The sequence below is a fragment of the Eschrichtius robustus genome, chromosome 3 (assembly GCF_028021215.1).
Source record: "Eschrichtius robustus isolate mEscRob2 chromosome 3, mEscRob2.pri, whole genome shotgun sequence".
Lineage (NCBI taxonomy): Eukaryota > Metazoa > Chordata > Mammalia > Artiodactyla > Eschrichtiidae > Eschrichtius > Eschrichtius robustus.
In genome coordinates, this window is record NC_090826.1 from 68,135,616 (window position 1) to 68,163,116 (window position 27,501).

Below are 27,501 nucleotides of genomic sequence, written 5' to 3' on the forward strand. Positions count from 1 at the left end.
CACCACCGGGGAAGTCTGCACTGTGATTGCTTTGGCTATTTTTAGCCCTTTGCTTTTCCATGTGAAGTTTAGGACAGCTTGTCAAGTTTCATGAAAGCCCCTCTTGAGATTTTGATTATTGCTTTGCATTTTTAGGTCGGCTTGTGGGAGAATTTATATCTTCATAATATTAATGTTTTCATCTACAAACATGATATGGCTCTTCATTTACTTAAGTCTTTTATGTCTTTCATAGTTTTTTATAGTTTTCTCCACAGAGGTCTTATATATCTTCATTCCTAAGTCCTTTATAGTTTTGTTGTCATTGTACATGGTATCTTTTCTAAATTTATTTTCTAATTTTTTATTGCTGGTATCTAAAATGTTGTTGATATTTGCATTTGAATATTATCAACAACTCTTATTAACTCTTAGTTCTGCCACCAGTAATTTGTCATAGATTCTTTTTTTTTTTTAATATTGATTGATTGATTGACTGATTTGGTTGCACCGGGTCTTAGTTGCGGCACGTGGGGTCTTCGTTGCCACACATGGGATCTTTAGTTGTGGCCTGCGGACTTCTTAGTTGCGGCATGCGGACTCTTAGTTGCGGCATGCGGACTTCTTAGTTGCAGCATGTGGACTTCTTAGTTGCAGCATGCGGACTCTCAGTTGCGGCATGCATATGGGATCTAGTTCTCCAACCAGGGATTGAACCCGGACTCCCTGCATTGGGAACATGGAGTCTTACCCACTGGACCACCAGGGAAGTCCCTGTCATGGGTTCTTTTGGAATTTTTATCTAGACCACGTATCTATGAATGATAACCTGTTTATTTTTCTTTCTTTCTTTCCAACCCTTATGCTTTTTTCCGACCTTTATGCGTTCTTTTCTTTCCTTCTTTTTTTCCCCCCATCTTACTGCTCTGGATAGATTCTTAGAGTCTTTTTGCCTCTGAAGAGAGCTGTGTAGAAAGGAGGACCATGAGTTAGCTGGCCCACTACACAGAATCAAAGACGGTGCCCCTATTGCTGTAGGCTCCCAGTTAGGTTACAAGAGTGTTGATGTAGGGACTCGTGAATACTGCTAAGGTGAATTAAAGCTTAAAAGTCACCTTGCAAATATTTATTTAACTGTTTATTGTATGCCTTATGTGTGATGACGTGCAGACGAAATAAGGACTAAAGTGCCTGTTTTCAGGTTACTTGTGGTCTGATTGGCCAATTAAGACTTTTAGGAAGCAGTTAGAATACCATATAGATTAGTATAAACCTTAATACTGAGCTATTTTGTAAAACTCAGAGCTTAAGCTCCCTCTACAAAGCAGAAGATCCTTCTTTTAACTTTTCGTTCCCACCTCCATTCTTTCCCGTACTTCCCAACTGAAGTGCCCTCAGTCTGTTTAAGAGCCTAAGGTAAGGGTTTGGGGCATTTGGTTATCTTTGGTTATCTGCTGCTGTTTTTGCTGAATATCTATGAAATTCATTTGGAGATTCATGATTATCAGGTAAGGAGATAATATTTACAGTAGTGTCTTCTGAATGATTTTATTATTTTTTCCTTAATAAGTAAATAATTTTGTAAATGTTGAAAAGTGGCTGTAGGGAATTCCCTGGCGGTCCAGTAGTTAGGACTCTGTGCTTCCACTGCTGGGGCCCTGGGTTCGATACCTGATTGGGAAGCAAGGCACATGGTGCAGCCAAAAAAAGAAAAAAAAGAAAAAGAAAAGAAAAGTGGTTGTAAATGGGTAGTAGATTCACAAATGTTTGTTTTAGTATTTTGATTCAAAATATGCACTTATGCTATATATAGTTTTTGTACATATCAAATATTACACAATAAAAACATATATATTTTTCATATTAAACAGAAATTTATGTTATTTGAATTATTTTGGAAAAAATAAGACTTTAGTTGGTCACAACAACTAACACCAAGGAATGGTGTTATATTTTAGGAGACTTTTCTTATCATCATATCATGCAGAGTATACATCATTACGCAGTTTGGTAGTTTATTTCTGTAACAGTGCATTCAGGAATTAAGATTATTTTTTACTCACTTTGGTTAGATTATTAGGGCAGGACCAGATTGCTGAATTTAATACCAGTGTAAAAATAAACCTGATTAATGACAAATGAAGCTTGCTTACAATTTCTTGGGCATATTATTTAGTTGATATGGTTTACAACAGATAAAGTTTAATCTATACTTTAGATTTCTTTTAAAATTAATTGGGCTTTGTAGTTTGTATGCTTATATTTTCTCTCTTTTTTAAGATTGAAGTATAGTTGATTTACAATGTTGTGTTAATTACTTCTGTACAGCAAAGTGACTCAGTTATACATATATATATATATAGATAGATTCTTTTTCATATTCTTTTCCATTATGGTTTATCATAGGATATTGAATATAGTTCCCTGTGCTATACAGTAGGACCTTGTTTATCCATTCTATATATACTGGTTTGCATCTGCTAATCCCAAACTCCCAATCCATCCCTCTCCCACCCCCTGCCCCCTTGGCAACCACCAGTCTGTTCTCTGTGTCTGTGATTCTGTTTCTGTTTCATAGATAGGTTCATTTGTGTCATATTTTAGATTCCACATATAAGTGATATCATATGATATTTGTCTTTCTCTTTCTGACTTGCTTCACTTAGTGTGATAATCTCTAGTTGCATCCATGTTGTTGTATGCTTACATATTCTGTAAAGAATAGTATGTGTTTGCAATAACCATGTTAGCAGGCAACTCTGAAGCCATAAGTTTGATAAATGTTGTTTTTTTGGCTGAAGCAAAGGACTTTGAAATTCTTTTATAATGATGTGTAGGAACAAATTTAGCCCTTAAAAACAAACCAGGAATTTTTGTAGCTTAACAGCATCGCTTTGCATATTTCAGATATGTGTTTAGGCCTCTTTATAATCTATTTTTTGAACAGAATGAACTCAGAATCTTAGGCCTGGAATATTTATTTAGCAAACATTTGATTTCCTGGTATATGTCAAACATGATATAAGGCACTGGAGAGACAAGAATGAAGAAGATTTCACTCTTGCTTTTAGAGTCTAGTTTTGGAGATAGGCATTAAAAAATTTTATAGCACAGTGAAGTAAGTGCTGTAATAATGTGTTTAGAAGGTGCTGTGGAGGTGTCACACAAAGAAAAGTGTGACACTTGAAGAAAGACAGTCCACCAGGAACGTGAGAAAAGAGCATTCCCAGTGGAAGGAATAACATGGATCAAGGTGTAGAGTGGAGCCTGTTTAGGGAACTATAAGTTGTTTGATATGTCTTGGGAACACAGTATATGTAGGAGAGTGGTGGGAAATGAATCTAAAAAGGTGGGCAGGAGATAAATCTTGAAGGTCTTTGTTTTATACCTTAGGCAACAGGGAGCCACTGAGAATTATAAGAAGTCATAATCAAATTTACTTGTTTGCAGGAGATTGTGGAAACATTGACTGGTACAGTTTAAATATTTTATCCATCTTTCTTTCTGCTCCCTTATGCATAGGATTTCAGGGGAAATTAGAGATTTTTCCAGCCTAGTACTGACTGCACAAATTCTCTGTCAGAGAACAGGAAAAGCTGTAAAGTGGGACCTCCCGACCGCTAGAGAGACGTTTTTCTTCTCTTTTGGTAAGCAGCCAGATAGAACATTTAGCGATATTGAAAGAGCGCAGCAGCAAGAGGAAATAACCTCAACCTATCATCTTATGTCAAACGTCAGACAGCCCAGAGTTGACACTCTATGACCTTGTCCTTTTCCTTTCCTGCAGAATCACTGTGGTCAGAGGATAAACTCCCTGAGGGTTTATTTTTAGGGAGTGACATGAATTACAGGCCTAACTTGTATACTCAGACCTCTAAATATACAGACTGCAAATTGCAGAACATATGAGAAATTTGCCCTGTAATTTTCTCTCACGCATTAAGGTTCATAATCTTAATTTCAAAGTGTTTAACAAAACTACAAAATGAAGTGTAAGTGGTGTTATATATGCAAGTCAAAATCGGTTCAGAGATGAAAGCAGTATAATGAAAATTGCTGGGGTGCCACACACAAGGGAAATTCCTGCTTCTTGCCTTTGCCTTTTTTGTATTAGAGTTATATCTTATCCACTTGGATTTCTAAGTACAGGACCTGCACTAGCCCATCCAAGGCCTTTGTTTGATTTAGATAAAGGCCCATGTAGCCTCTTGGAAAGGGCACGTTTGTGATAAGAAAAAGGTTCAACTTCTTCCAGGAAGATGTAGGCCTAAGATGTGGGCTGGAGTCCTGCCCCCACTTGTCCCATCGGCCAGGGGCCTTTGTGTAATGTGCAGAGTGACCAGCGGTTCTAGTGGCCCCATTAAAGTCGCCATAACTGCAGACCTACCCTTAATTACTTTTTGCCCTTTGGGTAATCCAGTTACTTCTTTCTTCTCCTAAAAAAGGTATAAAGTGCTGTTACTCCTTTCTCTTTCCTTCTATTACTTGTTTTGCATTGGCAGCTGTATTTCCCAGTTAGGAATCACAGTTGTTACGTTGGCCAATCATGGCATATAAGAAGTTTTGATAAACGGGGAAAGCCACCGACAACTGTTGCGGAACTATTGTTTTGAGTAGTGACATAGTATCAGGCTGTTTTGTGCATGTACTATTTCACATAGGCAAACTTGTGTAAGTTATAACATATCAAGAATTGATCAGATAGCCTTTCTTTTGCTCCAGTGGATTTCATTGCTACTCTTTTCAATATTAAGGTACATTGAGGGAAAAATCAAGAAAATATCATGTTAGCTCACTCAGTTCTTTCACTTTCTGAAATTATGGGTTTCTTGATTCCAGTTTTATTTTAATTGACATATAGCACTGTGTAAGTTTACGGTGTACAGCATAATAATTTGACTTACATACATCATGAAATGTTTACCACAGTAAGTTTAGTGAACATCCATCATCTCATATAGATACAAAATTAAAGAAATAGGGAAAGGAGATTGGTTCAAGATGGCAAGTAGAAGGACATGCAATCATCCCTCTTGCAAGAGCACTGGAATCACAGCTAACTGCTGAACAGTCATCAACAGGAACACACTGGAACTCACCAAAAAAGACACCCCACATCCACAGACAAAGGAGAAACCACAATGAGATGGAAGGAGGGGCACAATCACAATAAAATCAAATCCCATAACTGCTGGTTGGGTGACTCACAAACTGGAGAACACTTATACCACAGAAGTCCACCCACTGGAATTAAGGTTCTGAGCCCCATGTCAGGATTCCCAACCTGGGGATCCAGCCACAGGAGGAGGAGTTCCCAGAGAATCAGACTTTGAAGGCTAGCGGGATTAGATTGCAGGACGTCGATAGGTCCGGGAGAAACAGAGACTCCACTCTTGGAGGGCACACACAAAGTAGTGTGCGATCAGGACCCGGGGAAAGGAGGAGTGGCCCCATAGGAGACTGAGCCAGACCTACCTGCTAGTGTTGGAGGGTCTCCTGCAGAGACAGGGTGGCGGTGGCTCACCGTGGGGACAAGGACACTGACAGCAGAAGTTCTGGGAAGTACTCCTTGGTGTGAGCCCTCTCAGAGTCTGCCATTAGCCCCACCAAAGGGTCTGTAGGCTCCAGTGCTGGGTCACCTCAGGCTAAACAACCAACAGGGAGGGAACTCAGCCCCACCCATCAGCAGACAAGTGGATTAAAGTTTTACTGAGCTCTGTCCACTAGAGCAACACCCAGATCTACCCACCACCAGTCCCTCCCATCAAGAAGCTTGCACAGGCTTCCCTGGTGGCGCAGTGGTTGAGAGTCTGCCTGCCAATGCAGGGGACACGGGTTCGAGCCCTGGTCTGGGAAGATCCCACATGCCGCGGAGCAACTGGGCCCGTGAGCCACAATTACTGAGCCTGCGCGTCTGGAGCCTGTGCTCTGCAACAAGAGAGGCCGCGATGGTGAGAGGCCCGCACACCGCAATGATGAGTGGCCCCCGCTTGCCGCAACTAGAGGAAGCCCTCGCACAGAAAGGAAGACCCAACACAGCCATAAATAAATAAATTAATTAATTAATTAAAAAATTAAAAAAAAATAAAAGATGTTTGAAATAGGAAATTGGAGCTTTTTAAAAAAAAAAAAAGAAGAAGCTTGCACAAACCTCTTAGATAGCCTCATCCACCAGAGGGCAGACAGCAGAAGCAAGAAGAACTACAATTCTGCAGCCTGTGGAATGAAAACCACATTCACAGAAAGATAGACAAAATGGAAAGGCAGAGGACTATGTACCAGATGAAGGAACAATATAAAACCCCAGAAAAACAACTACATGAAGTGGAGATAGGCAACCTTCCAGAAAAAGAATTCAGAATAATGATAGTGAAGATGATCCAGGACCTCGGAAAAAGAATGGAGGCAAAGATCGAGAAGGTGCAACAAATGTTTAACAAAGACCTAGAAGAATTAAAGAACAAACAGAGATGAACAATACAATAACTGAAATGAAAACTACACTAGAAGGAATCAATAGCAGAATAACTGAGGCAGAAGAATGGATAAATGACCTGGAAGACAGAATGGTGGAATTCACTGCCATGGAACAGAATAAAGAAAAAAGAATGAAAGTAAATAAAGACAGCCTAAGAGACCTCTGGGACGACATTACACACACCAACATTCGCATCATATGGGTCCCAGAAGGAGAAAAGAGAGAGAAAGCACCCGAGAAAATATTTGAAGAGATTATAGTTGAAAACTTCCCTAACATGGGAAAGGAAATAGCCACCCAAGTCCAGGAAGCGCAGAGAGTCCCAGGCAGGATAAACTCAAGGAAAAACATGCCGAGACACATAGTAATCAAATTGACAAAAATTAAAGACAAGGGAGTTCCCTGGTGGCGCAGTGGTTAAGTATCCATCTGTTAATGCAGGGGACGTGGGTTCGAGCCCTGGTCCAGGAAGATCCCACGTGCCGCAGAGCAACTAAGCCTGTGCACCTAGAGCTTGTGCTCCGCAACAAGAGAAGCCACCACAATGAGAAGCCCGCACACCGCAAAGAAGAGTAGCCCCCACTCGCCGCAACTAGAGAAAGCCGGCGTGCAGCAACGAAGACCCAATGCAGCCAAAAATAAATAAATAAATTTATTTTAAAAAAAGAAATTAAAGACAAAGTATTAAAAGCAACAAGGGAAAAACGCCAAATAACATACAAGGGAACTCCCATAAGGTTAACAGCTGATATCAGGCGAAAGGCTACAAGCCAGAAGGGAGTGGCATGACATATTTAAAGAGATGAAAGGGAAGACCTACAACCAAGATTACACGGCAAAGATCTCATTGAGATTTGATGGAGAAATCAAAAGCTTTACAGACAAGCAAAAGCTAAGATAATTCAGCACCACCAAACCAGCTCTACCATAAATGCTAAAGAAACTTCTCAAGTGGGAAACACAAGAGCAGAAAAGGACCTACAAAAACAAACCCAAAACAATTAAGAAAATGGTAATAGGAACATACATATCAATAATTACCTTAAATGTGAATGGATTAAATGCTTCAACCAAAAGACACAGGCTCACTGAATGGATACAAAAACAAGACCCATATATATGCTGTCTGCAAGAGACCCACTTCAGACTTAGGGGCACATACAGACTGAAAGTGAGGGGATGGAAAAAGTTGTTCCATGCAAATGGAAATCAAAAGAAAGCTGGAGTAGCAATTCTCATATCAGACAAAATAGACTTTAAAATAAAGACTATCACAAGAGACAAGGAAGGACACTACATAATGATCAAGGGATCAATCCAAGAAGAAGATATAACAATTGTAAATATTTATGCACCCAACATAAGAGCACCTCAATACATAAGGCAAATGCTAACAGCCATAAAAAGGGAAATCGACAGTAACACAGTCATAGTAGGGGACTTTAACACCCCACTTTCACCAATGGACAGATCATCCAAAATGAAAATAAATAAGGAAACACAAGCTTTAAATGATACATTAAACAAGATGGACTTAATTGATATTTATAGGACATTCCATCCAAAAACAACAGAATACTCTTTTTTCTCAAGTGCAGATGGAACATTCTCCAGGATAGATCACATCTTGGGTCACAAATCAAGCCTCGGTAAAGTTAAGAAAATTGAAATCATATCAAGCATCTTTTCCAACCACAACGCTATGAGATTAGAAATAATTACAGGAAAATAAACATAAAAAACAGAAACACATGGAGGCTAAACAATACATTACTAGATAACCAAGAGATCATTGAAGAAATCAAAGAGGAAATCAAAAAACACCTAGAGACAAATGACAACAAAAACATGATGATCCAAAACCTGTGGGATGCAGCAAAAGCAGTTTTAAGAGGGAAGTGTATAGCAATACACTCCTAACTCAAGAAACAAGAAAAATCTCAAATAAACAATCTAAACTTACACCTAAAGGAACTAAAGAAAGAAGAACAAACAAAACCTAATGTTAGTAGAAGGAAAGAAATGATAAAGATTAGAGCAGAAATAAATGAAATAGAAACAAAGAAAACAATAGGAAAGATCAATGAAATTAAAGCTGGTTCTCTGAGGAGGTGAACAAAATTGATAATCCTTTAGCCAGACTCATGAAGAAAAAGAGGGAGAGGGCTCAAATCAATAAAATTAGAAATGAAAAAGGAGAAGTTAAAACGGACACCACAGAAATACAAAGCATCATAAGAGACTACTAAAAGCAACTCTACCCTAATAAAATGGACAACCTGGAAGAAATGGACAAATTTTTAGAAAGGTATAACCTTCCAAGACTGAACTAGGAAGAAATAGAAAATATGAACAGACCAATCACAAGTAATGAAATTGAAACTGTGATTAAAAATCATCTAACAAACAAATGTCCAGGACCACATAGCTTCACAGGTGAATTCTATCATAGAGAAGAGCTAACACCCATCCTTCTCAAACTCTTCCAAAAAATTGCAGAGGAAGAAACACTCCCAAACTCATTCTGTGAGGCTACCATCACCCTGATACCAAAACCAGACAAAAATACTACAAAAAAGAAAATTATAGACCAATGCCGCTGATGAATATAGATGCAAAAATCCTCAACAAAATACTAGCAAACAGAATCCAACAACACATTAAAAGGATCATATACCATGATCAAGTGGGATTTATCCCAGGGATGCAAGGATTCTTCAATATACACCACTCAATCAATGTGATACACCATATTAACAAATTGAAGAATAAAAACCATATGATCATCTCAATAGATGCAGAAAAAGCTTTTGACAAAATTCAACACCCATTTATGATAAAAACTCTCCAGAAAGTGGGCATAGAGGGAACCTACCTCAACATAATAAAGGCCATATACGACAGACCCACAACAAACATCATTCTCAATGGTGAAAAACTGAAAGCATTTCCTCAAAGATCAGGAACAAGAGAAGAATGTCCACTCTCTCAACTGTTATTCAACGTAGTTTTGGAAGTCCTAGCCAAGGCAATCAGAGAAGAAAAATAAAAGGAATACAAATTAGAAAAGAAGTAAAACTATCACTGTTTGGAGATGACATGATAGTATACATGGATAATCCTAAAGATGCCACGAGAAAACTACTACAGCTAATCAATGGATTTGGTAAAGTTGCAGGATACAAAATTAATGCACAGAAATCTCTTGCATTCCTATACAGTAACAACAAAAGATCAGAAAGAGAAATTAAGGAAACAATCCCATTCACCGTTGCAAAGAAAAGAATAAAATACCTAGGAATAAACCGACCTGAGGAGGTAAAAGACCTGTACTCAGAAAACTGTAAGACACTGATGAAAGAAATCAAAGATGACACAAACAGATGGAGAGATATACCATGTTCTTGGATTGGAAGACTCAATATTGTGAAAATGACTATTCTACCCAAAGCAATCTACAGATTCACTGCAATCCCTATCAAATTACCAGTGGCATTTTTTGCAGAACTAGAACAAAGAAATCTTAGAATTTGTATGGAGACACAGAAGACCCTGAATAGCCAAAGCAATCTTGAGGGAAAAAAACGGAGCCGGAGGAATCAGACTCCCTGACTTAAGACTGTACTACAAAACTACAGTAATCAAGACAATATGGTACTTGCACAAAAACAGAAATATAGATCAGTGAAACAGGATAGAAAGCCCAGAGATAAACCCACGCACCTGTGGTCAACTAGTCTATGACAAAGGAGGCAAGGATATACAGTGGAGAAAAGACAACCTCTTCAATAAGTGGTGCTGGGCAAACTGGACAGCTACATGTAGAAGAATGAAACTAGAACACTTCCTAACACCATACACAAAAATGAACTCAAAATGGATTAAAGACCCAAATGTAAGAGCAGACACTATAAAACTCTTAGAGGAAAACATAGGAAGAACACTCTTTGTCATAAATCACAGCAAGATCTTTCTTGACCCACCTCCTAGAGTAATGGAAATATAAACAAAAATAAACAAATGGGACCTAATGAAACTTCGAAGCTTTTGCACAGCAAAGGAAACCATAAACAAGACGAGAAGACAACCCTCAGTATGGGAGAACATATCTGCAAACGAATCAACAGACAAAGGATTAATCTTCAAAATATATAAACAGCTCATGCAGCTCAATATTAAAAAAAAAACAAGCCAATCGGAAAACGAGCAGAAGACCTAAATAGACATTTCTTCAAAGAAGACATACAGATGGCCAAGAGACACATGAAAAGCTGCTCAACATCACTAATTAGAGAAATGCAAATCAAAACTACAATGAGGTATCACCTTACACCTGTTAGAACGGGCATCATCAGAAAATCTACAAACAACAAATGCTGGCGAGGGTGTGGAGAAAAGCGAACCCTCTTGCACTGTTGGTGGGAATGTAAATTAATACTATGGAGAACAGTATGGAGGTTCATTAAAAAACTAAAAATAGAACTACCGTATGACCCAGCAATCCCACTACTGGGCATATACCCAGAGAAAACCATAATTCAAAAAGACACATGCACCCCAATGTTCATTGCAGCACTATTTACAATAGCCAGATCATGGAAGCAACCTAAATGCCCATCGACAGATGAATGGATAAAGAAGTTGTGGTACATATATATAATGGAATATTACTCAGCCATAAAAAGGAACAAAATTGGGTCGTTTGTAGAGACGTGGATGGACCTACAGTCTGTCATACAGAGTGTAGTAAGTCAGAGAAAAACAAATATCGTATATTAACGTATATATGTGGAATCTAAAAAAATGGTACAGATGAACCAGTTTGCAAGGCAGAAATAGAGACACAGATGTAGAGAACAAACATATGGACACCAAAGGGGGAAAGCGGGGAGGGTGGTGGTGGTGGTGGGATGAATTGGGAGATTGGGATTGACATGTATACACTAATATGTATAAAATAGATAACTAATAAGAACCTGTTGTATAAAAAAATACATAAAACAATAAAATGGTGAAATAGGCAATACAAAAAAAAAGAAATACGGAAAAAAAATTTTTTATTGTGATGTGAACTCTTAGGATTTACTCTCTCTTTTTTAGATTTATTTATTATTTATTTACTTTTTGGCCGTGTCACGTCTCAGTTGTGGCACGCAGGATCTTCGTTGAGGCATGCGGGATCTCGTTGCAGTGCACGGGCTTCTTTCTAGTTGTGGTGTGAGGGTTTTTCTGTCTCTAGTTGTGGCGTGCGGGGTCCAGAGCATGTGGGGTCTGTAGTTGTGGCATGTGGAGTCGAGAACGCCCCGGCTCTGTAGTGTGCAGCATGCAGGCTCTCTAGTTGAGGCGCACAAACTCAGTAGTTGTGGCACGGGCTTAGTTGCCCTGCGGTATGTGGGATCTTAGTTCCCTGACCAGGGATCGAACCCATGTGCCCTGCGTTGTAAGGCAGATTCTTTACCACTGGACCACGAGGGAAGTCCCAGGATTCACTCTCCTAACAACTTTCATATATAACATCCAGTAGTGCAAATTATATTTATCATGTTTTACATTACATACCTGGAAGTTTGTACCTTTGACTACCTTCATCCAATTCCCCCTCCCCTATGTTGTTTTTGGTTTTTGTATTCCAGTTTGTTTTTTTCTCTCAAACTTTTCTGTAGTATTAAAATAAATGAGAGTAAAAAATTATCCACAGTACGGATGGAGCACATAGTCATACAGGATAAACAAAGAACAGCAGTAATTTTCTAGATTTCTTAATTATTTTAACAGATTATAGCAGATTCTGGAAAATAACTTGTCAGCAGCAGGACCTTTTCCATTTTTAATAAAACCATAAAAAAGATAAGGTTCCACGTCATATTTAAACTGCTAAAAATCATCTGGAGAATAGCTGCTGACATAGAAGTCAGATGACATTGAGACATTTGGCAGGCTTCCTCTTCTTGTTGGTGTTATAAAATTCACAGTGGACAGCCTGGATTTGAAAAGAAGAGTGGCATCTTTGGAATCTCCACTAGAATCTGCTGAAGTTAAAATAGACCTGATGCCTTCTAAGTGACAGAAAATAGAATATGCCTGGGCATGGCAAAAGTGAGACATGCAGAAAACCCACTTGGTTTGGTTTAAAGAAATAGATCCAGGCTTGAGGTTCCAAGTTCCAGAGCTGAAGTGTCTTCTAGTTTTTTTCTTTTTCTTTGTATAACTTTCAAGCAAATTCTGCCTTGGAAAAAACTTAAGTAATATGTGAATTATGAGATTGTTAAAGAAGGAGGAAGACGTGAATCCAGTCAGATTTTTGGTCTAAAATATATGACTATTTAGTTAAAAGTAAACAGTATACTTTCAGTGTTCTTCCAAAAAACATAGTTTATGTCTATGCATGAATGTTTTAAAAGTTCTGGATGATTGAGACATGTAAAAAAATGTTCTTAAAAATGTTAGATTTACTATTTAAGAAGGTTAAAAAAAAAAAAAGCTGCCCCACTGAGAGCCAATGAGGCAACACATGGAGCATTTTTTTAATATTTAATCACCCTATTATGTGGAAAGCTTTCTTTTAGGCACTTCTAAGGTTAATGATGAGTCCTTAAGGGGCTTAAGCTGCATATTTCACGTTTATAGTATCATAAGTTTAATTAATTTAGGGTTGGATTTTAGAAACATAAGAATTTTAACAGTGCTCTTAAAACAAGTTAAAGTCATGGAACAGGCAAAATAACCCAGGGGAAATACATGAGAGGCTTTAAAATAGGGATTTTTCATGTGTTGAGAATGGTCAGTCTATAATAACAAGTTTTATTTAGTTTATGTGAACAAATAATTAAGTTTACAATGTGTTCAATGCTGTACTGAGAACTGTAGGAACCATCAGAAAAAAGAAAAAATGAAAGAAAAAGGAAAGAGAAAAAAAGAAAGTTCATCCACTCAAGTTGTTTCAGTTCAGCTGGACAGACAGGTTGCATATTCAGGCAGTAATTAAATAAAGATTCAGAGAATATATTAAATGGTATGTCCTTATCTTTTGCATAATAATATGAATAGCTAACATTTATCCAGTGCTTACTTTACATATACAGTCATCCCTACTCCCCATGGATACCAAAATCCGTGGATGCTCAAGTCCCTTATATAAAATGTTGTAGTATTTGCATATAACCTGTGCACATCCTCCCATATACTTTAAATCATCTCTAGATTACTTATAATACCTAGTACAATGTAAATATTATGTGAATAGTTGCAAATACAATGTAAGTGCTATGTAATAGTTCTTGGCACACAGCACATTCAAGCTTTGCCTTTGGAATATCCTGGATTTTTTTTTCCCCCATCTGTGGTTGGTTGGCTCCTCTGATGTGGAACCTGTAGTTATGGAGGGCCGACTGTATTAACTTGTTTAATTCTCACACAATCCTGTGTGGTAGATTTTATTCCGAATTTACAGTTGAGAACACTGAGGAATGAAGAAGATAAGAAACTTACCCGAGGTTACACAGCTAAAAAGTAGCAGAGTCAGACTGAATCTAAGCTGTCTGGCTCCAGAACCCATGGTTTTAACATCTTTTCTGTACTGCGTGACATAGAAGCAACAAATTAAGTAGTTTATGGAGGAGAATGCATGCAGGGGTTAGATAGTACTTGAGCTGCATATTATAAAACAGTATGTGTTCCTGGGTAGCATGGGGCAAGGAAACAGAAGGAGAGAAATGTATATGTTGGAGAAGATTCAAGAGAAACCGAAAACTTGAGTAAAGAATACATGTGGCAGGGCTTCCCTGGTGGCACAGTAGTTAAGAATCCGCCTGCCAATGCAGGGGACACGGGTTCGAGCCCTGGTCCAGGAAGATCCCACATGCCTCGGAGCAACTAAGCCTGAGCGCCACAACTACTGAGCCTGCGCACTAGAGCCCGCAAGGCACAACTACTGAGCCCGCGTGCCACAGCTACTAAAGCCTGCCTGCCTAGAGCCTGTGCTCCGCAACAGGAGAAGCCACCGCAATGAGAAGCCCACACACCACAAAGAAGAGTAGCCCCTGCTCACTGCAACTAGGGAATACCCGCACGCAGCAATGAAGACCCAACACAGCCAAAACTTAAAAAAAAAAAAAAAAAAAATTAAAATTTTAAAACTGCACAAAAGCAATTAAATATTGCCTAATATTCTTTCTTTATACTTTTTATTGGCTTATCTAAAAAACAGATGTATTATTTCTCTTCATAATTAGTAAGCTGTCATTCCAGGAATCATAACAGTTACTGAAATGAGAGATACGGTCTGTGGTTTATGAAGTTGGGTTTAATGAGTAAGACTTTCCAGTTCCTCTGAGCCACTTGTCTTTGTTAGATTTTAAAAAAATAAAATACAACCATGGTAGCTGATCTGGATGACATTGAATGGCTGGTTACTGTTGAGTGAAGTAAAACAGACTTTTAACAGCTCCTGGGTAATGTCTGAAAGGTAAAGTGACATAAGATAAATGTCTGTGTTCTACTCCGAAAATAGCAAAAGGCATATGGAACCAAGATTTAACTTAGTTGACTTGTAACTTAATCCCACTTTAAACGTGCTTTGGCATAATGAAGGTTGTACTGTGATTTTTTTTTTTGCAGAATTAATACCAATGATGGAAAATAAGATGAAGGTTTGAAAGTTATGAATGCTGATTTAATTTTGTAAATAATTGATTCCTCAGAGTTTGTGTATGTATTTTCAAAGGTCATATATGCAATGAAAAGAGAATACTGGGAATTTTTCTGGATACCTGAGTGCCCCCAAAATACCAGTTTTATAGCTGTTTATAAGTATAAAACGATTATGTTGTTTTGTTCTCAAGTTTGATGAAAAAATTTTAAATTCCTAAAAGAACTTTTATTTTTGAAAATAGAATAATTTAACCTCAGATTTTGTTCTGTTAATAGTCATTTTGTAGTAGGATTTTGAACTGACAAGTTAGGTATTTTAAAAGGATTGATGTAAGCTTCATTTGAAAACAATTATAACTTAAATTTGGAAGATAAATGGTTAAAATGTCAACTATGGTCCCACCAAATATAAAGTAGAAAAAAATATGCTATGCGTATGGTTATTTTTGATACTTTAATAGGAATGAACCTTGTCCCAATTCGCTCTTCTGCTTGGCTTAGAGATTGGAATACAAATGGCAAAACTTTTGAGTTTCAACTAAATTAATGGTTTGGATTTTTTAAAACTTTACACTTCCTGTAGAGCATCACAAAAGGTCTGTTTTCTGGTACTTGGGGGTTGTAAACAGGATTTGGAACATTTATGGTAAAGGTAATGAACTTTATTTTGGGAAAAAATGATGGAATAGAAATTTGAATTAATGAAAGCCAAAGAGATTTCCGATTTCTTTTCAAAGAAGATTAAGTATCTGACAAATTTAGCAGATTGAAAATCAAAGTAAAAATCTGTATATATTTTGTTCTTTGCTTTTTTCATACTTGTGATAGAATTTGAAGAGTATCAGTTGCTTGCTAGAATGTAGTCACATCTATAAGCAGGTACTGAATTTGTTTGAAAATGTAATTTTTTTTAAACTTTTTATTTTATATTGGAGTATAGTTGATTAACAATATTGTGATAGTTAAAAAACTATAAACAGAAAAGTGATTCAGTTATATATATATATATATATATCTATTCTTTTTCAAATTCTTTTCCCATTTAGGTTGTTACATAATATTGAGCAGAGTTCCCTGTGCCAATCAGTAGGTCCTTGTTGGTTATCCATTTTAACTACAGCAGTGTGTACATGTCAATCCCAAACTCCCTAACTATCCCTTCCCCCCACCCTTCCTCCCTGCTAACCATAAGTTCCTTCTCTAAGTCTGTGAGTCTGTTTCTGTTTTGTAAGTAAGTTCATTTGTATCATTTCTTTTTAGATTCCACATATAAGCCATATCATTAAGATATTTCTCTTTCTCTGAGTTACTTCACTTAGTATGACAGTCTCTAGGTCCATCCATGTTGCTGCAAATGGCATTATTTCGTTCTTTTTTATGGCTGAATGAGACTCCGTTGTATATATGTACCACATCCTCTTTATCCATTCCTCTGTTGATGGATATTTAGGTTGCTTCCATGTCTTGGCTATTGTAAACAGTGTTACAATGAACATTGGGGTGCATGTATCCTTTCGGACCATGTTTTTCTCCATATATATGCCCAGGAATGGATTGCAAGATCATATGGTAGCTCTATTTTTAGTTTTTTAAGGAACCTCCATACTGTTCTCCATAGTAGCTGTACCAATGAAAATGTAATGTTAACAGTTAGATTCCTGATGATAGTATGTGAAGATATTGACATCGACATTCAGAATGCTTTGTATTGGTAACAGGTAGCCTGTCTTGGTATGGTCATATTAGCCATTTACAAATGCCTTTAAACTTTTTCAACCCTTTAAATCATTGGGGAGGAATTCCCTGGCGGTCCAGTGGTTAGGACGCTGTGCCCTCACTGCCAAGGGCCCAGGTTCAATCCCTGGTTGGGGAACTAAGACCCACAAGCCGCCACAGTGTGGCCAAAAAATAAATAAATTAAAAAAAAATCATTGGGGCAGTTATATTTGATCCTCAAGTAAGCAGAATAAACATCAGGGGCCTAAACCAGATCATTTTGGGCCTTTCAGTGTTTTAAAGTAGACCTTAAAGACTGAAGATATCTTCCTGAGTTATTTTAATTGGTCAGTTTATCACAAGTGACTGGCCAGACAACATTTTATGCAAATAATTCATTTAATTTGAATGAACCTACCAGTTATCCCAATTTGGGCAAGGCCAGTTGCAACTTAAATTGCTCTGTTTCAAACTATCTGTGGTATATGCTGATAGCTGGTAGATAATCCAACTCCAGTTATTATATACCAGTTTAAGTTATTATTTACTCAAAAGCTTTTAAAATCTGAAATAGTTTAATATCTTTTAAAAATAAACATGTCTCCTTTATAGTACTTTCTCCTCTGCTTGGCAGTGTTCAAAATCAGTTTGAAGCACTTTGAGAGTCTTGTCAGATTATACCCCATTGATTTGTATTGTTTTCCTTTTAGATTCCAGAATCCTAAATAAAGACTGATGTTTAAACAAAAAAAGAAGAAGAAAAACCAACCATAGCATATGAAATATGGCAATGACAAGGAATGTCAATTTCTGAACTTTTCACCTTTTCTTTTAAGATAAAGATACAGATATCACCATGAAGGGGAATATGGATGACTTTGGCCTGAGAGACACCTTGAGTGTCACATCAACTGATTCTTTTGCTTCAGCAGCAGAGGTGAGACAAGTATGTTCCTAATGAGGATTTCTTATTCTTTTTAGGTGGAGAATACAGTTTTGCCATTGTGCTGTAATTCAGTTCAGTAGCCATTTATTTAGTATCAACTCTGTAGATAGATACAGAGATACAAAGATGATACCAGGAAACAAAGATGAATATACCATGAATATAAGTTCCCACAGGAGCTTAGAGTCTCTTTAGAGAGGTGGACACATAAACAAACTTTAGATAAGCACTTTCATCACTGTGGATTATGGGTGAGGCATATAAGTGTCTCAATGGAAAGCAATTCACCTTATATCAAGAGTCTTAAAAATATTCAGATTCTTTAGCTGAGAGATCATACCTCTAGGTATTTTTTCCAAGGAAATGATCGGATTCAAAGATTTATATATAAAAATATTCACTGTAGCATTTTTAATAATAATGAAAAACTGACAACAGTTTAATGCCAAATTATGGAACATCCATAATTTGAAGTATTATATTGCCATAAACATGTTTCCAATAATTTTTAATGACATGGGAACATATGTTAAGTGAAAAGAGTAGTATGTAGGTTTTATATAGAGAGCATGCTTGTAATTTTGTAATAAAGAAAAACACGTATGTGGTATATTATGTGAGTATTTAGGCTGAGGAAAAAAAGACTAGATATAAATACACTGATGTGTAAGGAGTGGTGATCACTGAATTACAGATTTATGGGTAATTTGTTTTCCACTGAGATTTAAATTTTTTATCCAAAGAGAAGATTGCAAAGTGGTCATCTTCTTATAATGTTTTCTACTTGAAACAGCTTTAAAAAATCACATATGGCCAATTTTGTCTTAGAATTATTTCATTTTTATGGTAGATTTTGGATACTAATGCTGTCCTTTTTCATATCGATAGTATCACACATCTGTAATTGATGTGTGAATTCAAGCTCTAGTGTGGAAAGCTTTAGGTGTTCCAACACCCTATACCCTAAACCTTGATTCTGCCTTTTTTAAAGCTGTACTGACCATAATCTTTCATCGTCTCAAGGTTTTTCTGTATATGTATATTTTAGCTATTGCTTACAGTATCATCTCCTGAATTGTTCACCTTTTTCCTTATATTTTTATACTTGTATAGTTTGCAACACACAGAACATATCTACTTGTTTTATGAAGAAGCTATTTCCTCTTCATTTTACTATTCTATATAGACAGGGTTATCTTTCTGTGTTTTCTAGCTTTATTGAGATATAGTTGACATATAACTTTGTGTAAGTTTAAGCTGTACGAAGTGATGATTTGATACACATATATTGTGGAATAATGAACACAGTAAGGTTAGTTAACACCTCCAGCACCTCACATGATTACCTTTTTTTCTTTGTGGTGGGAATGTTTAAGATCTACTCTCTTAGCAACTTTCAAGCATATAATGTAGTATTGTTAACTGGGGTCACCATGCTGTACATTAGATCCCCAGAACTTATTCATCTTGTAAGTGGAAGTTTGTACCCTTCGACCAGCATCTCCCCATTTTTCCCACCCCCAGTTCCTGGCACTCACCATTCTAAATCTCTGTTTCTATGGGTTTGGCTTTTTTAGATCCCACATGTACGTGATACCATACAGTACAGTTGACCCTGAACTGCATAGGTTTGAACTGTGTAGGTGCATTTATACGTGGATTTTTTTCAATAAATACATACTACATTATCTGCAGTTGGTTGAATCCGAGGATGTGAAACTGCGAATACTAAGGGCCAACAATAGGACTTGAGCATCTGAGGATTTTGGTATCCAAGGCAGGTCCTGGAACCAGTCCTTTGAGGAAACCAGGGGATGACTATTTTCAACCACATGGGGGTCAGCGCCCCTAACCACCACATTGTTGAAGGGTGACCTGTATTTGTCTTTCTCTGTCTGACTTCACGTAACATAATGCCTTCAAGGCCCTGCCCCATACATATTGTTGCAAATGACAGGATTTCTTTCTTTCTCATGGATGAATAATATTCCATTGAATATATATAAATATATGTATACCACATCTTCTCTATCCATTCATCCATTGATGGACACTTGACTTGTTTCCATTTCTTGGCTATTGTGAATAGTGCTGCAATGAACATGGGAATGCAGATATCTCAAGATAGTGATTTCATTTTTTTTTTTGATATATACCCGAAAAGAAGTAGGATTGCTGAATTATATACATATATATTTTTTTAATTTATTTATTTTATTTATTTTATTTTATTTTTGGCTGCGTTGGGTCTTCGTTGCGGCACGCGGGCTTTTCTGTGGTTGCGGTGAGCGGGGGCTACTCTTTGTTGCGGTGCTTGGGCTTCTCATTGCAGTGGCTTCTCTTGTTGTGGAGCACAGGCTCTAGGTGCACGGGCTTTAGTAGTTGTGGCACGCAGGCTCAGTAGTTGTGGCTCGTGGGCTCTAGAGCACAGGCTCAGTAGTTGTGGTGCACAGGCTTAGTTGCTCCGCGGCATGTGGGATCTTCCCGGACCAGGGCTCAAACCCGTGTCCCCTGCATTGGCAGGCGGATTCTTAACCACTACGCCACCAGGGAAGCCCTGAATTATATTTTTTGGTATATACCCAGAAAAGAAGTAGGATTGCTGAATTATATTTTTAATTTTTTCAGGAACATCCATGTTGTTTTCTGTAGTAGCTGTACCAGTTTACATATCTACCAACCATGCACCAGGGTTTCCTTTTCTCCACATCCTCACCAGCATTTGTTATCGCTTGTCTTTTTGCTGATAGCTATTCTATTTGAGGTAATATTTCATTATAGTTTTGATTTGCATTTCCCTAATGATTAGTGATGTTTAACACCTTTTAATGTACCTGTTGGCCATTTGTGTCTTCTTTGGAAAAATGTCTATTCAGGCCCTCTGAATATTAACCCCTTATCAGATAGATGGTTTGCAAATATTTTTTCCCATTCTGTAGGTTGCCTTTTCATTTTGTCGATTGTTTCTTTTTCTGTACAGAAGCTTTTTAGTTTAATTCAGTCCCACTTGTTTATTTTTGCATTGTTGCTTGTGCTTTGGGTGTCATATCCAAAAAATTGTTGTCAAGGCAAATGTCAAGGAGCTTTTTCTCCCTGTGTTTTTGTTTTAGGAGTTTTATGGTTTCAGGTCTTATGTTTATGTCTTTAATTCATTTTGAGTTAATTTCTGTGAGTGGTGTAAAATAGGGTTCCAATGTCTTTCTGCATGTGGTTATCCAGTTTTCCCACTACCATTTATTGAAGAGTCCTTTCCCCACTGAATATTCTTGGCCCCTTTGTCAAATATTGGTTGACTTTATATGCAAGGGTTATTTCTGGGCTCTTGATTCTGTTCCATTGGTCTATGTCTATTTTTGTACTAGTATGATACTGTGTGATTACTTCAGCTTTGTATTATTGTATGAAATCAGGAAGTAAAATACCTCCAGTTTTGTTCTTTCTTAGGATTGCTCTGGCTAGTTGGGGTCTTTTGTGGTTCCACACAAATTTTAGGATTTTTTTTTCTGTTTCTGTGGAAAATTCCATTGGAATTTTGATAGGGATTGCAATGAATCTCTAATGGCTCTAGGTAGTATGGACATTTTAACAATATTAATTCTTCTGATCCATGAACACGAGTATCTTTTCATTTATTCGTGTCTTCTTCAGTTTCTTCATCAAAATCTTATAGTTTTCACTATACAGATTTTTCATTTCCCCGGTTAAATTTATTCCTAAGTATTTTACTCTTTTTGATGCTATTGTGAATGGGACTTTTCTTAATTTCTCTTTTTGATAGTTTGTTTTAGGGTATAGAAATGGAACTGATTTTTGTATATTGATTTTTGTATCCTGCAACTTTACTGAATTTGTTTATTAGTTCTAATAGTTTTTTGGTGGAGTCTTTAGGGTTTTTCTGTGTATAAGATCATATCATGTACAAACAGAGGCAATTTTACTCCTTTCTGATTTGAATGTCTTTTCTTGTGTTTCTTGCCTAATTGCTCTGGCTAGAACTTAACAGTGCTATGTTCAGTAGGATTGGTGAGAGTGGGCACCCTTGTCTTGTTCTTGGTCTTAGAGAAAGAGTTTTCGACCTTTCACTGTTGAATATGATGTTAGCTGTGGGCTTGTCATATGTGGCCTTTATTATGTTGAGGTACATTCCTTCTATACCAATTTGTTGAGAATTTTTATCATAAAGGGATGTTGTATTTTGTCAAATGCTTTTTATCTTTCTTTCTGTAGACACTTATGTCCTAAATGGTTTGTAAAGAGAATTGCAAGTCACTTTGCATTTTTTCCACTGTGAAGAACAGTATACCTTTAGAGCAAATTGCTCTAAAGTTTCTTTATAATATGCAACCTTAAAAAATATTTTGCCAAGTATTCATTGTACTCACTTTAAATTTGTGGTTTAAGTTACAAAGCTTTGATAAATTTTAAAAACAATCCTTATGGAAAACAAAATGCATGAATACCACAAGAAGGGCTCACTATCTGAGAAACCTCCTAGGAATGCTTCTAGGGTATAAATGTATGATCTCAGAATGTGAATGTGCCAAGATAAATTGCGTACTAAGAAATGTTTGTTAAATTACTTTTAATAGCATTTACTATTTGCCAAGCACTTAAGAAAAACTGCTTAATGAAGAAAGTTATTAAGAAAATAAGACCAGAACTCCTTATGAAGTTAAACAGTTTGTGATCATTTGAAAGCTTTATTCAGAATTATCAGAAAGAGTTTTTGCCTATTTAGATTATTAAAACAAGTTCTGGCATAGGCTTTTCTCCAAGGTTGGTCAGTCATTTGTGAAAGTGATTAACAAAATTTTCCTGTATAAGCTTTGCCAAACATTGGTTTGGAACCAGAGCCTTTTTTCTCTGAAAAGTCTTTTTTTAAAATAATAGCTTTATTGAGATATAATTCACATACTATAAAATTCACTGTTTCAAAGTATACAATTCAGTGGTTTTTAGTATATTCAGAGTTGTGCAAACTTTCTAATTCTGGAACATTTTTATCACCCCCAAAAGAAACCCCTCCCTACTGGTCATCGCTCCCTTTTCTCTCCCTTTTCTCTGCCTAATCGCCCTTGGCACTTACTCCTATACCTTCCGTTTCTATGAATTTGCCTATTCTGGACATTTCATACAAATAGAATCACACAATATATGATCTTTTGTGTTTGATGTTCTTTCACTTAGCTTAATTTTCAAGTTCTGAAAAGTCTTTTTAATGTTAGGGTACCACTGCATTGAGTACTCTCCTAACTCTCCCATCTGTTAAAGAGATTGTCATTTGATAGGTAGAAACTAATATTGCAGAGAGAGCGTTTTTAGCTGTAAATTTAGTTTTTCTTAGAATTACCACTCTGCACTGTGTGTATGTTTAATATATAAATTTTAGGGTGCTCTTTAAAGAGAAAAAATTTATTTCTTATAATTCAGATACCTATACTCATAGTCTAAAAGGAAGCTTGGAAAGCTTTTGCTGTACCTCTCTAACTTGATAGCACTTGTTTATAGCAATCGGGAATTATCTTACTTCCTCTGGGGTTAGTTTTGTCTCTTTTATCTTGGGCTTTCATTCTTGTGCTGATGGTTTTCCTTTTAAATTTGAAAGCTTAGCTGGTGACTGGACTGATTTCCTTAGGTAGATTGTGGAGGTTTAGAGCATTGTTTTCTGTTTGTTTCGTCCTTGAATAGGTGAACAGGAACGATAACTGGCCTCAGTTGACTTCTTTGAGGTTGCTGATGGGCAGGCTTTTCTTTAGGATGAATGGTCTGTAAAGAGCCTAATAGTCAGGGCACACCTGGATTCAGAATGAAGAGGGCCTTACTCCGGGGGACCCATCACTCACCCTAGCAGACTTACTTTCCCCAGGTAGTTCAAGTAATTTTTGTTTGTTTGATTTTTGGCTGCGCCGCGCAGCTTGTGAGATCTTAGTTCCCTGACCAGGGATTGAACCCGGGCCCTTGGCAGTGAAAGCGTGGAGTCCTAATCACTGGACCGCCACGGAATTTCCGTTCAAGTAATTTTTTTTAAAAATAAATTTATTTTATTTATTTATTTATTTTTGGCTGCATTGGGTCTTCGTTGCTACGCGAGGGCTTTCTCTGGTTGCGGCGAGCAGGGGCTGCTCTTCGTTACGGTGCGTGGGCTTCTCTTGTTGCGGAGCACAGGCTCGAGGCATGTGGGCTTCAGTAGTTGTGGCACTCGGGCTCTAGAGCGCAGACTCAGTAGTTGTGGCTCATGGGCTTAGTTGCTCCGCGGCATGTGGGATCTTCCTGGACCAGGGCTCGAACCTGTGTCCCTTGCGTTGGCAGGCAGGTTCTTTACCACTGCGCTACCAGGGAGGCCCCCGTTCAAGTAATTTTTAAAGAGAAATGTTCTCTGGTTGCAAATTCTTTTTTTCTGGGGCAGAGAGTAGAATAAGATATAGGACAACTACAGTTGTTTGGACAGACTTTCATTTAAACTACTATTTTCAATCCCTCTTCTTCAGTCCTGCCTGCATACCTGCTCACTGTGAGCCTGGTTCTCTTTGAGGCTCTGCTTAGCAAATGTCTCCTCTTTGACTATATCCCCTCTTGAACTTATTCTGGACTATGGCTTCCTCATCTCTTTCATCTGTCCACACACTTCCATTTGCTTTCCAGTGTTTGGAAATCTGTGTGTCTTCCTTTTGCTCTTAGTATTATTTCCACTGTTATGTTAGTTATCTGTTGCTATGTAATAAATTACCCACAACTTATTGTCTTAAAACCAATAGAATTCAGGTGTGGGCTGGGGGCTGGTGCCAAGGCTGTAGGTCCTGTCCTGGGTCTCAGAAGTGTGTGCTAAGGAGTGGGACCACATGCCCCAGTTTGGGAGTTAATTGCCAGAGTCCTCAGTTTCCTAAGATTAAATCAAGTAGAGGGCATGTGTCTTTGTGTTAATCTAGATTAGAGCCTTCTAAATCCTGGGGGTTCCACACTTGGAGTTTAATAGAGGCACAAGCATTTTAGGAGTCACCTTCTTAAAATCCACGTCTTATGGGGTGGTTTTCTGGAGCTCTTGGGCCTTAGGGTTAGTCCTGTGAGAACTAAGTCCTAGGGCTAATCCAAGGAGCCCGTCGTTTTGGTATTTAATTGTGAAGCCACATATATTAGATACGGAGTGACTGCTGGACTGAGCGTCCCTACCAAAGGCAGCAGACACCATTTTTCAAAATAAAAAGAGGGTCCTGCTTGGAGAAACTGTTGAGGAGAAGCTCCCGCAATACAAGAACATTGGCCTGGGCTTCAAGGCACCCGGAAGGCCATTGAGGGCACCTACATTGACAAGAAATGTCCCTTTACTGGTAATGTCTCCATCTGAGGGCAGATCCTATCTGGTGTGGTGACCAAGATGTAGATGCAGAGGACTATTGTTGTCCGCTGAGACTACCTCCACTACATCCAAAAATACATAAGAATATGTCCATGGACCTGTCCCCCCGCTTCAGGGGCATCCAGATTGGTGACACTGTCACGGTGGGGGAGGCTGGCCCCTGATCAAGACTGCGAGTTCAGCATGCTCAAGGTCACCGAGGTTGCCAGCACAAAGAAGTGATTCCAGAAATTCTGAGACTGGACACCTGCCCACTCCCCCAGTTATTTCCCATACAATAATAAGAACAATAGCAAATATTTGTTATCTCATTGTTCTGAGGGTCAAGAATTTGGAAATGGTTCTGGCTTGAGGTCTTTTGTGAAGTTGTAGTCAAGTATGTTGGCTGGGGCTACAGTCGTCTGAAGGTTAACTGGAGCTGGAGAATCTGCCCCAAGATCACTTACATGAATGGCATGTTGGTGCTCCCTGTTGGTAGAAAACCTAAGTTTTTACGGTTTTATGGACTTTTCAATAGGACTGCTGGAGCCTGTTCACAACATGGCACCTGGCTTCCCCAAGAGAGAGTGAGACAGAAGCAGTGACTGTTATGATCTAGCCTCAGAAATCACACTCCATTATTTCTATATGTTATTGGTTACACAGGTCAGCCCTCTTCAACGTGGGATGAGGTATGAAGTACCAGAAAGAGAGAATCATTATGAGGGCCGTTTTAGAAGGTGGTTATTGTGGGTTTATTTCCTTTTTTATTTCTTTTCTATTAGTGACATAGGAGATACAGTCAGCTTGCGTTCTTTAACTGTAAGTCCTATTTGTAATTTTATGTGATTATTTTGAAAGGAAAATGTAAATGTAAAAAATAGTCCGTATTAAAATTGAACTTAGCCTATTTTATGCCCCAACTTATAATAGTTTTGGAACTTTGGACATTTCTTTCATGGTTGTTCAGAAGCTTTTAAAAAATATTAAGGCTTTTAAAAATACTACTTCACATTCAGCAAAGTCATTGCTTGTCAAAGAAGATAAGACCTAGTCCCTCTTGCATCTCATGGAGGGCAAGGGGGAAGTAATTTGGGATGTTAAATAATTTAGAAATAAAGGACATTTCAAGTTTCAACCAGCAAAGAAAAAGAACCCTTTTTCATGGTAAATTGCATGGTAAATTGCATGTTATGCAGGGATTAAACTGTGTTTCTGACTGCTTCTGAAGTAACAGCTCTAGTAAAATGTTAATCTTTTTCTGAAACCTTTTAAAAAGTTTTTGGGAATTTTGTCCAAAAAATTCTTCCTATAAGATACATGCTAAAATGAGAATTTAAGCCATCATCTTAATGATTTGTTTTTTGCTTTAAAAACTTTAAGACTTTTTTTTTTTTTAAGATTTAATTTTATTTTTACTTTTTTGGCTGCGTTGGGTCTTGCTGCCGTGCGCGGGCTTTCTTTAGTTGTGGCGAGCAGGGCTACTCTTCGTTGTGGTGCGCAGGCTTCTCGTTGCGGTGGTTTCTCTTGTTGTGGAGCACGGGGTCTAGGCGCACACTTCAGTAGTTGCAGCACGTGGGCTCAGTAGTTGTGGCTCGCGGGCTCCAGAGCGCAGGCTCAGTAGTTGTGGCGCACGGACTTAGTTGCTCCGCAGCATGTGGGATCTTCCTGGAACAGGGATTGAACCTGTGTCCCCTGCATTGGCAGGCGGATTCTTATCCGCTGTGCCACCAGGGAAGTCCTTAAGACATTATTTAAATTAATGTTTCTTAGTTGTCATTGTCTCTTATGAAGAATTGATGATAATGTTAGCCAGTGTCAAATCTTCAATATGATGTATTTTCACAGCTGCAGGCTTATTTTAAGAGACTTAATTTAAACGATCACCTCAGCCAAACCAACAAATAAACAAGATAGACTAATAAATCAAGACTTGATCCTGGAATCCCTCATTGTTGGATTTGTTCACTTCTTATTAGTATAAATTATTTTATGTAGAGAGTTTAATTGGAGCCCCAGTTTCCTCCTTAGAATTTTTCTCTGCTGGTAGGTGTACATAGATCCTATTTGTTTTGACAGTGGTACAAAACTTTAAATTATTTAATATCTAAAGAATTTCCACTCTAATTTTTTAAACTGTTAGCTTTTTTTTTAACCTCAAATACACTTTGCCTTTAGCATAATATATCTTCCTTAAAACATGCGGGAAATATTACTTAAAGCAGACAGTGTATAATGGCAGGTATTGTCATTTTGTTTACTTTTTTTTTTTTGCCTCTGGACTAATAGGCATATATATACTGTCCTAAATAATGCTGATGTGTAAACTTATTCTCCGTTGGATTTTTGGATAAGGCTGATAGGAGAATACATATAGTTTGATATTTAAAAGTACATGTA

The 27,501-nt window shown here is 37.7% G+C and overlaps 1 protein-coding gene and 1 pseudogene across 4 annotated transcripts in view; both read left to right on the top strand.

The window, feature by feature from the left end:
* MIGA1 (mitoguardin 1) overlaps positions 1-27,501 on the top strand; it is a 93,796-nt gene that overhangs the window by 42,677 nt on the left and 23,618 nt on the right. For all 4 annotated transcript variants that reach the window (XM_068540157.1, XM_068540159.1, XM_068540158.1 and 1 more), the window contains exon 8: positions 17,659-17,759. In XM_068540157.1, the coding sequence (XP_068396258.1) occupies positions 17,659-17,759 (101 nt within the window). The remainder of the gene's footprint in view (positions 1-17,658; positions 17,760-27,501) is intronic.
* On the top strand, positions 19,202-25,359 carry LOC137761709 (small ribosomal subunit protein uS17-like; annotated as a pseudogene).